The following is a 14,709-nucleotide window of genomic DNA, read 5'->3' on the forward strand; positions in this document are numbered from 1 at the left end:
AGTGCGGCTCAAGTACCCCTTCATTGGCGCATAAATCAGAAATGTGTTTTTTTTTAACTCATACAAACAAGTGTGAAATATCACATGATTGATGGATCCTCTGCAGTGAATGGGTGCTGTCAGAACAACTGATAAAAACATTACAACAATCAACATTTAATCTATATGACTGCAGTCCTTCATCTAATATCTTGTGAAGTGAAAGGCTCTTTGTAATAAACAAATCAATCTCTAAAACATGTTAAACTTCAAACTATTACTTCTGGCCAAAATATGAGTCCCCTATCATTATATCACTTTCTCCAGTGAAAAAGTCATCTCATCTAAATCATATGCACAGATGAAGCACCATTCACAAGCTAAAACAGTTCCAAACTAATATGTCAGTGGACTCGTATTTTGGCCAGAAATGGCAGTATAACGGTAAAATGGCTTAATAATGAACTTGTTTTTCGCAAACACAAGGCTATACACTTTACAAGACATGAATTGATAAACTGTAGTTGTATAGATTACTTGTGGATTATTGTGATGTTTTTATCAGCTGTTTGGACTGACGGCACCCATTTACTGCAGATGATCCAATGGAGAGTAAGTGATGTAATGCTAAATGTAAATGCTAAATCTGTTCTGATTAGGGCTGCCACTAACGACTATTTTATATCGATTAATCTATCGACTATAATTTATTGATAATCGACAAAAAAAAAAAAAGTTATTTATGAGAAAAATGTAAATACACAGTATTTCTGGGAAAAAAAGAAATAAAAAGAAAGAATTTGCGTAGGTTAATGAATAATTTACCTTACAAATCTGATGAAATGGCACACGTTGCGTTTCCAGATGAACATAATAATAAACCCAAACTCACAGCAACATGCAGAGATGGAGTTTGAGATGCTCCACACATGTAAATGGTAACAGTTTGTATAGCAGCATTTGCTGTGAACCGAGCCGCTCGGACAGGCACATACGTAACCTACACACATGTAAATAAAGCACACAATTAAACCTGCATCGCATATTATTTAACTGAATAGCATTTGTCAATTCACAATTATGCTTAATTATGATTTTTAAATGGGTTTAATATATCATGCAGCTTGAAAAATAGTCTAATAATGCGCTTCATTGATTCTAGTCCGTGAAATGCGCCACTTCCGGTATTTTGCAGGTTAATCAATGAAGGCAAAATTAAATCGAGGATTTTTAAAAATCGAATAGACGACTAGAATCGATCGACGAATCGTGACAGCCCTAGTTCTGATGAATAAACAAATTAATTTACATCTTCAAAGGCATTTTGGGTAAACTATTCCTATACTGGGTGCACAATCAAGAGTAAACAAACAGAAAAAAAAAATACTAAACCTAAACATAAAACTACCATACTGAGCGCCACAAGTTTTCCTATTCAATTTTATACGAGTGAAGCGTCTCCTCCCCTCTGGGTATGTGTACACCTGGTTGGAAATCACTGCTTTAGAAGTGCGGAGAGAAAAACACTGTCCTCGGGCTCTGCACTGACATACTGCTCACTCAGCTGTGGACAGACACATTATCATCTGCAGAGTGGAAGAGCAGATGTGTGAGTGCATGAATGTCAGAGTTGTGTGTGTGTGAGTGAGATACGGAAAGGAAGAAGGAAAAAGAGAGGAAAAGAGTGAAAGGAGGGAGGATTGTGCAACTCATCTCAACTTTTAAAAATCTAGACACATAATAATAGCAGGGATAGAGAGGAGAAGGAGAGAGCGCGTTGCCATGGTTTCATTTTGAATGGCTTTTAAAGGTGGCAGGCGAGAGAAATGACCGGATTGGCCCTCGGCAGAGGGAACAGAAGGTGGTCTGAGAACACTAGAAGCCGGGGTTGAAGCTGAAGCCACGCTCTGATTCAGAAGGTCCCTACAGAGTGTTCACTCAGCAGGGAATATCTGTAGAAGTTCAGTTCACTAATCAAAATTTGCTCATGTTCTCTGTAGGGAACACAGACAGCAGCTGTAACGTGCAAATTATTACATTAATGACTATATGTGACCCTGGACCACAAAACCAGTCTTAAGTAGCACAGGTATTTTTGTAGCAATAGCCAAAAATACACTGTATGAGTCAAAATGATTGATTTTTATTTCATACTTTCATTCCAATACTTTTATTCCATACTTTTATTTTTTATTCCATACTTTTATTCCAAAATTCATTAGAATATTAATTAAAGATCATGTTCCATGTAGATATTTTGTAAATTTCTTACCGTAAATATATCAAAATTTAATTTTTAATTAAATGCATTGCTAAGAACTTCATTTGGACAACTTTAAGGGTGATTTTCTCAATATTTTGATTTTTTTTTTTTTACGCCAGATTCCAGATTTTCAAATAGTTGTATCTCGACCGAAAATTGTCATATGCTAACGAACCATACATCAATGGAAAGCTTATTTATTTCAGATGGTGTATAACTTTCAATAAATTTACCCTTTTGACTGGTTTTGTGGTCCAGGGTCACATATATTAAATTGCTTTTACACTCAAAAAATTACTTGTTTAGTGAACTTAATAAAATTAAAGTAAACCTTTCCACGCAATTAGTTCAGGTTCGTACAACAAGACTAAAACAAGTTCAGTTAAACAAATAATGTTTAGTTGGCTCAACAAAAATATATTTGTTTAATTGACCTTTATTTAGTCTTGCTGTATGCATCTGAACTGGACAAGCTATTTTTTAAATAAATAGCAAAATCACATGTTGGCATGTTAACAAGAATTTCATTCATAGTCAAGAGTTGAGCAAAGAAGACTGATCTCAGAACTGGCATTAGCACCTCTTCAAAATCTCAAAAAAAACTCATTATTATATGTATAAGAACTCTAACATGTAATTTTCTTTAATTGAAAGCACTTAAAGGGGTCATTGGATGCCCATTTTCCAAGTTGATATGATTATTTAGGGTCTTAATGAAAAGTCTATGATCAAAGGTAGTGTAAAAATCACCTTTTTTACCTTGCCAAAATCAGCTCTGCAAAAATCATCCTGTTCTGGTCAAGGTTGCTTTAAATGTTAATGAGCTCTGGTCGCCCCACCCCTCTCTTCTCTCTGTGGAGTGACGAGCCTGTTTACTTTAGCCGTGAAACTTACTAATTAGCACGTTATTAGGTAAGGCAATGGCAAAGATTCATAAAAAAAACCCTTATACTCACTTCTGCTGTAAGTGAAGCTGGATCACAAATGATTTGCGCAAACATAGACGCATTTGTTTAGATCGGGAAGCGCATTCCCTTCACAAACAAACGTGATCCACTGCATCTTCAGTGGCTCAGATGTCGGCAGTAAATGACGATCACTATGTTCATTATTACATCCAACAACAGAACACCTCAATCACTTAGGAGCCATTCTTGTCTACGTCCCTGTTCCGGCATCAAAACAATGGTGATCGGACTGTTACTGCTCATTCTAAGGTAAGACAGCCACGTCAATCAACTATGGTGGGAGCAGCCCACCATTGTCGGTGTGTCGTCACACAGACAAGATGCTGAGAATGGCTTGATTTGAAAAAGGAGAAATTATTTTTACAGATTAAATAAAAACCACTGGGCGGATTTTTATCCTTATAGGGTGGTTGTGTACACACACTGCCAACACACATTTATGGTCAAACAACATTTAAAAGTGAACTTTGCATCTGATGACCCCTTTAAAATGACCATTTTTGTCAACATATTTCCCTCTCAATGTGACCCCATACAAAGCACGCTGGGAAATACACATCCACTTTTCAGTTAGCTGTGTCAACAAAAATGATTAATGTAGTCCCAACACAAAATGAATAAGCTCAATTAATTTTTACAAATTTAAGTGGACTGAACATAATGGAAAAAGTTAGGTCAAGAAAATGTCAAGAATCTAGTTGTTTCTGCTCATTTTATCCAAGTAATTTGAACAAGCATTAAAAACCTTTTTTTGAGTGTATTATGTGGCTTTTAAGCAATGCTCAACTGGTACTCAAAGTGAGCCAAGACAATATCTACCACACTATTACACTACCACCTTTCTATTAGCTTGAACAATTCTCTTCATTCTCCTCTGACCTCTGGCATCAACAAGGCATTTTCACCCACAGAACTGCCACTCACTGGATATTTTCTCCTTTTCTGACCATTCTCTATAAACCCTAGAGATGACTGTCTAAAAAATCCCGGTAGATCAGCAGTTTCTGAAATTCTCAGACCAGCCCGTCTGGCACCAACAACCATGCCACATTCAAAGTCATTTAAAGGGATAATTCACCCAAAAATGTACTCAGCCCCTTGTCATCCAAGATGTTCATGTCTTTCTTTCTTCAGTTGTAAAGAAATTATGTTTTTTGAGGAAAACATTTCAGGATTTTTCTCCATTTGATCCTGTTTTTGTGTTTGATCTTCTTTGCATGTTCACTTTGCAAAGACTGGGTCGGTACTTCTGCAGCGATGTAAGATGATTCTGAAATGATTTTTGAAGTTGAGGGAGAAAATACGATTGGAGTTTTTCGACATACCCTGTCTCGAAAACAAGACGTTTGACATAAAAAAGTATTTAAATTGTATTTTTTAAAATGAAAATAACCGATCATTTCGCTAGATAAGACCCTTCTTCAGGACGCATTTGGGATCGTTTGAAGCTGCATTTAAACTGCATTTTGGAAGTTCAAACTTGGGACACCATTGAAGTCCATTATATGGAGAAAAATGCAGAAATGTTTTCCTCAAAAAACACAATTTCTTTACGACTGAAGAAAGAAAGACATGAACATCTTGGATGACAAGGGGGGTGAGTACCTTATCTGTAAATTGTTGTTCTGGAAGTGGACTTCTCCTTTAATTACTCACCCTCATGTCATTACAAACCAGTAAGACCTTCATTCATCTTCAGAATGGACTACTCACATGGACTATTTTAATGAAGTCCTTACTACCTTTCTGGGCCTTAAATAAGGTAGTATGCTACCAAAAGCTCTCAGATTTCATCAAAAATATCTTAATTTGTGTTTCGAAGATCTCTAGGCCTCTATATAGCTGAAAAAAGTGCTTTGAGCCCATGTACATAATGCTCAAAGAAACAAGCTGCATAAAAATGTCTCAACTCTTTTGCACTACATTTATTTTAGCCTTTGTAAAGTACTGAAACACAATGGGTGCCGGATACATTTCCTTCTCCACAGTATCCAGTGAAATATCATTGTATGCTGATTATACACATGCCATATGATTTGAAATGAAATCTTACTTGAGTTCGCCTAATACCTAGTAAAGTCCACTCTACATGACTTTACTGTCTAACCAAAACACACCCTGAGAAATTTCCTTCTGTAATCTCAGACAGACACTGACCAGACAGGTGTAGAAAATGTACCTGTGTAAAGGTGACTGACAGAGAGGCTTGCATTTACAGTACCTCTGTATTAGACTAATACAAGTGAGTGATCCTGGCATATTCTCAATCCTTTACGCCCACCATGGGTCTATGTGTACCCAGCTGACACACTGTGTGCATGTGTGTCTGTAGGTGTGTGTGCTTGTCCTTGCCACAGGTATGTGTTTCTAAATGTGGAGCAGCTTAGTGGGCCACTGAGGAGCATCTCATGTAAAATTAACTGCCAGCTGTTGACCAGGACGACTGCAATGAAGCATCACTGCAGTTAAAACAACTGTCTTTTCTTAAAATAACATGCAATACAAGAGGGACAACGTAGACTAAGGATAAAAGACTTCGGCTTTGTAAGGATAAAGAATGCAATACCTCATTCCAAAGCATTTAAAAGATATTTCTATCTTTTTTTTTTTAATTTAATGCCTCACCACCCTAAAAATGGACATTTGCATAGTAAAACAACTGTATTTTTTGTACCATGGCACACGAATATTATAATCATTCACCGTCTGATACCATTAAAGGACCAGACAGCAGTAATTTTAAAACTTCACAGACGCTCCTGTCAAGAGTAAACAATCTTACGTAGCCAAAAGTTGCATATTCCTGATTACGGCTCTACAGCATGTTTCCATTTCTTATATTCAGATGCACTACTCTGGAACTGCTTCTGTCCTGAAAAAGCTAAATTGAAGTATATCAAGCATGAGTGGAGCCAGGCAGTCTGAAACTGATTGAGATACATCGTGCACAGCATATTTAAGGAAGGACAACAGCTTTTTTAATGGCTTGTGTGGATTCCCATTGCTGAGTGCTGAAAAGCATAAAACATCTAATACAGGTCTGACAACTCATTCATTAACTCTTGCTCTAATGGAGTGCCAACTATGGCCAATAACTGACAGTAAAAAAGAATAGATGTACATAAACTATAGATTCATCCTGGCAATATGAATCCACTTCTGCTATATAACTTGACCTCCAGTTAAATATCGGATTCAGTTTAAGATTTTACTTCTCACGTATAAGGCTCTTCATAATCTGGCACCATCATATTTGTGTGAACTTCTTCATGTGTATTCACCTACCCGATCTCTCAGATCTTCTTCTTCTGTGATTTAGTTGTACCATCTGTACGTTTGACTACCATGGGATGTAGAGAGTCTTTGGAAAACTTTACCTCTTGATATACATAAAAGTTCTAGCCTTTCAATTTTTAAATTGCGTCTTAAAACGTATTTTTTTAGATTAGCTTATTTACATCGATAAGGTTTTTTGTGCATTCTTTTCTGTCATTTATTGTTTATGTATTTGATTATTTGCAAGGTGTCCTTGTGTGTCTTCAAAGGCACCCCCAAATAAAATAGGGTGTGCAATTTTGACCAAAAACTGTACTAAAACTATACTTTTTTTTTCTTTTTGTGATAATTTATATGACAATATATATGCTGACTGTGTTTTGTGCTTTTACCTTGGCTGGTATTTGTGGTTAGTTCACAAAACTGGCAGATATTGGCAACCTAAATTGGTTTACAGGGGAATATTTACTTTCACAAGATCTGTTTTTTTTTCAAAACTTATAAAATGTATGTCATCTTTCATGTCAAATTCTTACTTTTTTGATTCATTGAATAAGAAGAAAATATCATTCAGTTTAAAAAAAAAGGCCAAAGAACTTGCATCTGTTGTGGCTACAGATTCAAGAATTTGTTTTGTAAGTTTTGTAAACATACAAGTTTTGAATACTACAATATGAAATGATTCAAAAACCGCCATTAAGTAGCAGCAAGTCCTGAGTCACTGAACCATTCATTTAAATGATTCATTCAAAACAGATGATTAATTTAGAAACAAAGCAAGTGACTTGTGTTTATGAATGGGCTATTGAATCATTCACTCACAAATGCAATCTGAGTTATATTAAAAATTGTACTGGCTTCTTCAAGCTGTATAATGCAATAGGCGGGTGTTTCTCTTCATCAGTCCAAAACAAGTCCAATAAAGTGCATCCATCCATTATAAAAAGTGCCTCACACGTATACATATTTAAAACATATGTAATGATCACTGTAATCTAGCTTGCGCTAACCGCTGTACACGGAAGCAGCTCCGGGCGAATGACGTATGATGTTGGCATTGCTCATGTGCTGCTCAGAGTGATGAACACGGACGCGCAGTGGAGAGATCAAAACAAAACAATGGTCAAGTACAAAACAAGGGTTTGTAAAGAAAAATGTCGGAGGATTTCGATATAAACCAAGAGAAGGCTGGTTTTCTTTTGCTAAAGTCAGGAAAATTTGTTTCTTTTGCTCCTGTAAACAAACGCTGGTTTTTATGAGACTCACAGTCGAATGCGCAATGACGTCATACATCATCCACCTGGTGCTGCTTCCATGTACAACTGTTAGTGCAAGCAAGATTAAAATGATTATTACTTTTTAAATATGGATATTTTTCTTACAAAAATGCATCAATTCGCCACAGGAGGCCTTTATTTACTTTTTATTATGAATGGATGTGATTTATTGGACTGATAAAGAGAAACACCCACTCACTGTATTATAAAGCTTGAAGAAGCCAGAACAATTTTTAATTTAACTCCAATTGCATTCGTCTGATGCCTTGAGGGTGAATAAATAACGGGCTAATTTTCATTTTTGGGTAAACTAACCTTTAAAAACAAATTAATTCAATAATGAAACACCACTGTGTTGCTAGTTCTGTCTGAGTTGGTTTGGAACTATTTTCTCTGGCATTCTAATCACAAAGTAAGTGGACTCTCTCAAGACTTGTTTTTGTTTGGTTTTTTAAAAGTGAATGATGACATACTCGATAATGTCAACTTGACACCCTTACTGCTAATGCAAAAAAAGAGATTTTTTTCTGACCCCTAAATTGGAGAAGGTCAGTATTTGAAGTGCTTTGGGAAAAAATGTCAGCTTGATTGCACCATATGTTGTCTTGAAACGCAATAAATTCACTTGAATTTTCCATGTAACATGGCAACAGGAGGGCTTTCTACATTAACCAGTTGGGAGGAAGAGGGATTACACTTCTACACCACGGAAAATAATCCCATAACTACTGATTAGTCAACAAGTCCTGGGGTGTAAACAAACAAATCTCATCTCATCTCATTTTCCACAGAGAACTCTGCATCCGCTTCGTCGAAACATATCGCTTGAGAGCCACACCAAAATAACACGGAAATACAGAGGTTCTAGGGTTCTGTACCTTGACCCGGCTCACTGCCTCCTGGGCTTGCATCATCCTGATGTTTTTGGATGGATTTCTCTCCGACAGGAGCTGAGTGGAGCCGAGGTAGTTGGCGGCGAAGATAATCCCATCAATGAGGTCCTCAGGCTCACAGGGACCCGGCACTGTTAGAGGGGAAGCGTTGAGAATTCATTATTAAAGCTATTTGTTGTGTTGCCACCTCCTCTGTAGACCACCTCACAGTGACTGATAAGGTATATGAGTTTGAGCTTATCAGGCAGAAAAGTTGCATGCAGATGTCATGTGTATAAAAGTGTGCGAATATGTGAGTGTTCTCAATTCCATCCTACTGCGAGGGCTGATAAAACCACAGACGCTGAAAAGCGGGAACGAAGGTGGCCACATGAGGAAAAGCAGGGTGTATTGGGAGTATTCTGCTTGTGTGATATGGAAATGTGGACGTCATGACACCCATCAAGGGACACATTATGCTGCCATCACTCAGGCACAAGGTTTAAATGTGACAGAACTCTATCCTTTTAATAGAAAGAATTTGTTCCCAAAAGCAAGGCAAGACAGCAGCAATACATTCTCAGCCTGCCGTAAACCAAAAATAAGCTTGTGGTCAATCGATTGTCCTGCTTTTCCAGAGCTCTCTCCTTTGTTTCCTGCTATAGTTTGTGAGTATTTCTCTAGCTGAGCATCTACTAATGTGCCCTTGTATTAGCAAACATAACTTCTCTAATTACTGTCTCACCACTGCAACCCATTAAAACAGCTTACAAATTCTGCCTGCATTTCAGCATGTAAATCCACTGAGACATAAAGCTTTCTTGTGCGCGGCTCTCTAATCTCCTCGCTCTGAGTTGGTTTGGTGAATTTGATTTGTTTTTGACTTGATTTAATTTGGATAGAATAAAACTTTTGGGGGCAGATTATCAAATGCAGAAAAAAAAATAAAAGATGCTCGCTTACCATCCACAAAGCTGGGAAATGAGGCCGTCTTCTTTGTTGGCTAAGAAAGAGAGAAACAGTGTTTGATGTATGAAAGGGAATGAGTGATGCTCACAAAATGCAACATACTTTATAAAATAGTATTTACCTTTTAGGAATAAAATAAAAACTCTAGGTAAACTTACTGAAAAGCATATATTTTATAAAAACGTAATAGAATACAAAATATAATAAAAACATACAACTACACATTTATTATATCCACCTTATTTTTTCCTGTAAGAGCGGACTCGGACATTTGTAAATTTTATGGGTCTAGCATCCAGTTTCATCCACTATTTTTGGCTGTACAAAACAGCTTGTTTTGCTGCTTGATATTGCAAATTTGTGCTTTACCACTGTCACACCCCTGTGAACTGTTTTGTTGGTGTCTCCCTTCTGTGCCCTTATATGGTCTTTCCTGTTCCGTTCCTCGTTAAGTCTGTATTGGTTAATCACCCACACCTGTCTTTGTATCGTTAGCACCCCTTTATAAGTTGTATTCAGTTCTGTGGTTGCTGTCTGATCTTAAAGTTATGTTGGCGTGTCTTTCTCTGCTGTTTCTGTCTGGCTGTACCCTTTTTGGTTTTTATTAAAGCCCTTTTGTTATATTTCGTCTCCCTATGTCTCCGTCTACACACAACGTGACAACCACGTTATTTTAATGTATTGTCTTAATTATGAACACCAGTTTGTAGTGCAAACAGTTTTACAGTTTACTGCACGTTGTTATTCTTCTCATTATTTCCTTGTAGCGGCTAATGAACCAGAAAACTCCCACATAGGCTTACTTCCACACTGAAGAATAAGGTGGATACAAAATTATAAAACAGTTTTATTTCCTTATAAGACACTGAATCATTCCCTCAAACAATTTGTTCAAAAACACTGATTTATTCAAATAAGCGGTTGAAATCGGAGTAGTATTATGCTACTCCAAATTCATCAGCTGTGTTTACAAGTGAGTCATTGAATCATTCCCTCAAACGATTCGTTCAAAAAGGTGACAACAGTATTCGAGAATAATTATGCACATGGCTTTGTTTCCCCTTATTTTAGTTGGCTGTGCCAAAACAGACAAAGTAATATTTTGTGTAATATGTATGCTAAATATTAACTTGTTTATCTTTTATCATGCTTTTAGTCTGAATTTAAGTAGGCCTGTGCAGCACCTGGATGTATTTAGAGCATGTTCATGTGATATTGCTTAAAGTGCCCCTATTATGGATTTTTAAAAATTACCTTTCATGCAGTGTGTAACACATCTCTAAGTGAATGAAAACAAAGTTTTAAATCTGAGTGCTCCATGTATAAAGTTATTGTCTTTCAAAAGAAAGAGTCGATTCCAAATCATGAAAACCAGTCGTTTTTAAAACAAATCTTAAGCTGTTTTAAGTTGACGTCAATTAGCATATTGCCCGCCCACTTGTGTGCACAGACCTGGGAAAACCTGAACTGACTTTCGTTTCGCTAGATAAGACCCTTATCCCTTGGCTGGGATCATTTAGAGCCCTTTGAAGCTGGGTTCAAACTGCATCTTTAACCTTCAATCCATTAAGCAGCACTGAAGTCCAATATATGGGGAAAAATCCTGAAATGTTTTCCTCAAAAACCTTAAATTCTTTGCGATTGAAGAACGAGAGACATAAATATCTTGGACGACATGGGGGTGAGTAAATTATCAGGAAATTTTTATTATGAAAGTGGAGCAATCGTTAAAAAAATGTTGCTCTCGTACTCTGTAGCATGCAAAATATGTATTTAGTTGTGTGTGTTGTGTTCACTCTGTGCAGCTTGTAGATCTCTGGCTAACCAGCTAACAGCAATATCTGTTCGCTTGCAATTGTCTAGTAAAGTGTTGATGAATAGTGGGTGTTTGTCATTTTTCATACTTGGAGTTCTGATAAAGAATAGAGCAATACGTTGGTGTACAAACTGCAGTGCTTTATCAATAAATTTTTGTGTTGGGTTAACGCATATATCATGACTGTTTAAATGTGTTTACCACCGAGCTGTGGGCTAGAGTAATGCTGATGGGCGTTCTGTTTCGGAAATGCTCTGCATCACAACAGACTGGGTCATCGGACCAATCACCGTAGATTAGTGTCACGCAAAGGTGTTTGGACAAATGATTCGTTGAGTGAATCATTTGGGAGTAGTTGAGCAAAAAAAGTTAAAATAAATGCATATTATAAAAAAATGCATACATGTTAACCTGTTGCTAGGGACTCCCAAAACCAAAATATGAACCTTTCATAATCCATAATAGGGGCACTCTAATTATAAAATCATAACTTTAATATTGTAATGTTATCACAAAAATATTTCCAAACAGACAGAGAATAGGAAATGAGCATTGGAAATGCAATTGTAAAAGAACCTGTGTTTTTCTTTTTTAAAAATAAAAATGAAACAAACACTCAAATGGAAACCATCCAGATGACTCTGGATGTGGCTCATTGTATCACAACACAAAATCCTGTCAGTCATTTTGAAGTGGCTCTCTGCAGGATTGAGGTGAGAGCTGTAGAACACAGACACACCGTCAGACGGAGTAATAGACATAAATTTACAACAGAGCCATCCAAATGGAGGTTATGCTTTCGAGAGGCCTTCATTAAATGCAATCTAAGGAGTCAAAAGCTCCCTCAGCCAAAGTAATTAAATGTGTTCAGAGGAAGTAAGGCAAGACGGAATAGTGTTTCACATGACATAAGGACAGACTATAAAGCAAGGGATGTGTACAAACAGAATTCTTTTGGGTGAGTACTTAAGAGAATATTCATTAGAAAATAAAGAAAAAACTTGAAATGGCTTTTTTAATAATTACGACGTTAAGAAGGTTTAAGAATAAATATTCTTGATACTCACGACCCTAATTCACAAATTCTCATGTCTCGCTACCTCCTACATTCACATGTAAAACATAAAAAAAAAAACATTTAAAAGCTTGTTTTGAGAATGATCTAAAAATGACCTTGGCAAAATGCTTAGTAGCGCTATAAAACATGTTTTGAACACCTATTTGGCAATTCTCAGAAACTGCCCAGATGATGCCTCATATTTTATGGCTCTTACATTCAGTGTGCGAAGCTCTTATGGAGGTTACAGCCATGCATAAAGAATGTGCATAGAAGCCGTAGAACAGACAGCTCAAGGCTGAACTCCCCTCTTTCTATGTAAATAAAGTAGAGCCAGGGCAGGAAAGGTCAAAGCCAATTATTTTACTATACCAACACATGGGGGTGGATGGTGGCAAACTAGTACAACAGCTTAGATATGCCAGCAAAAAAGAGAAACTGTCTGAGAAAGCCAGAGAAATGTGGCATAAATAAGACGACAGGCTGACACTGACTAGAATAGCTCTGATGGAAATGTGCAGTGATTATGTGGGGTGCATACTGTCAGATATTGATTGGTTAATGTGTTGTATGATTACAGGCTCACCTCAGGGACATTGTTGTTCTCCAGTGGTCCATTGAGATCAGACCGCTGCTGCTTCCTTGGCTGTTCTGCACTATTAGACACCTAGAAAGATTTTAAATTGCGAGAAATGAGTGACAAATGAGTGAAAAGTGAGATCTGACATGCACAGAGGACAAAAAAAAACACAGATGATGGGTTTGCAAGCCACTTTATGAAGAGCATAAACAATTTATTGCATATCAAATGTTTTATGCAGCATAATGAATTTTTTTTAAACACAATGGTAAAATGAACAGATGTTGTCTTTAGCTGGAAATGCACATTGCTAAAAAAGACACTTTTACTCTTTGTCTATCTGCAGGGGAGTTAAAGTCTCAAATGAGCACTCTGTCTACTGCACATAAGGACATTATTACTTGATGAAATTCATTTGTTGCCTGACAGGATAAAATGTAATCTCCTCATTGCCCATAGGCAATAAAGAAGCAGGAGGGTAATAGAACTTCACAAGACGTTCACTGGACCACTGAGGCAATCAGGCTAAATCTCACCCCATCACCTAATTCCCCCTTGGAAAGATTTAATTTCCTATTCTGTTTTGAAAATGCAAAGTAAGGTATTTCAAAGGAAATATCCAAGAAAACCTCATTTTTCAAACTCAATTAGAAAGTCAGCACCTCCTCTCCTCCTCTCATTTTTCAACAATCCAAGCATGGAGCATGGATATCAGAGTGTTTGTCTTTATTATTTGCTTAGTGACTTTAGGCAGTGGTTTCTAGAAATGAGCCAGTTTTCATTTTTGGGTTGTTCAAGAAAAAAAATAAAAAATAAGAACACCCACACAATGTATCGGAGCGAGAATAATGGGTCGGAATCTAAAAAGCTTCTCAAGGTAATGTATTCTAGCTGGGTGGAAATTTGTTTATTCCTGAGCATTAACAAATGGCTGCACAAATCATCAGTAATGAAATTCGTATTTGGGGATTTCAAGAAATGCCTTTTGATCAGGTTCCCCTTCATGTCTAGGTTACAATGAGACGGTTACAATTTCTGCCGGATTATTTTCTTTCATCCTTTTCAACTTGTTGCTCAAACTGAGCACTTTCCACTTGAAATGAGCGAGTATATGGTAATAACCGCCTATTCTCTATAATTATCTTTGGAAACTACCCCCAAAATTATGTAAAAATACTTTTGCATCACTTTTTATCACATTTTAAGCACCAGGTCTTAAGAGCATAAAATACTACATCGCTACTCATTGCTCAGCTCTCAGGATTTCAAAGTTCACTTTTGGGCATAAACAAGCACTAGTCTCGTTTACTCAAATGCCACTTGCATTTAAATGAGGCCTGTCAACATTCACATTAATATTTAAATATCATAATGAATATGCATATTTCAGAAAGCCCTTTGGGGATTATCTTTATTATTAGATTAAAGTAAATAACATTTAATATTACATTAATATTTCAGACTGTTTAAAAGGAAACAGAGGTCTGTCCAAGTTGTTGTTGTTGATGTTTTCCTAGGGGCTAACAACAAGAATTTAATACTTTTATTTGGCAAGGATGCATTAAATTGATCAAAAAATATATGTATAATAATAAAAATATAATAATAAATATAAATATAAAAATAAATGTTGTTCTTTTAAACTTTCTATT

At 36.6% G+C, this 14,709-nt stretch overlaps 1 protein-coding gene across 5 annotated transcripts in view; it reads right to left on the reverse strand.

The window, feature by feature from the left end:
- Positions 1 to 14,709, reverse strand: part of apba2b (amyloid beta (A4) precursor protein-binding, family A, member 2b) — a 100,415-nt gene that overhangs the window by 23,606 nt on the left and 62,100 nt on the right. For all 5 annotated transcript variants that reach the window (XM_051114552.1, XM_051114551.1, XM_051114549.1 and 2 more), the window contains 3 exons: positions 13,064 to 13,144; positions 9,599 to 9,638; positions 8,642 to 8,787 (listed from right to left, as the gene is read on the reverse strand). In XM_051114552.1, the coding sequence (XP_050970509.1) occupies positions 8,642 to 8,787; positions 9,599 to 9,638; positions 13,064 to 13,144 (267 nt within the window). The remainder of the gene's footprint in view (positions 1 to 8,641; positions 8,788 to 9,598; positions 9,639 to 13,063; positions 13,145 to 14,709) is intronic.

This window comes from Labeo rohita, chromosome 7, assembly GCF_022985175.1.
Source record: "Labeo rohita strain BAU-BD-2019 chromosome 7, IGBB_LRoh.1.0, whole genome shotgun sequence".
In the NCBI taxonomy this organism is placed as follows: Eukaryota; Metazoa; Chordata; class Actinopteri; order Cypriniformes; family Cyprinidae; genus Labeo; species Labeo rohita.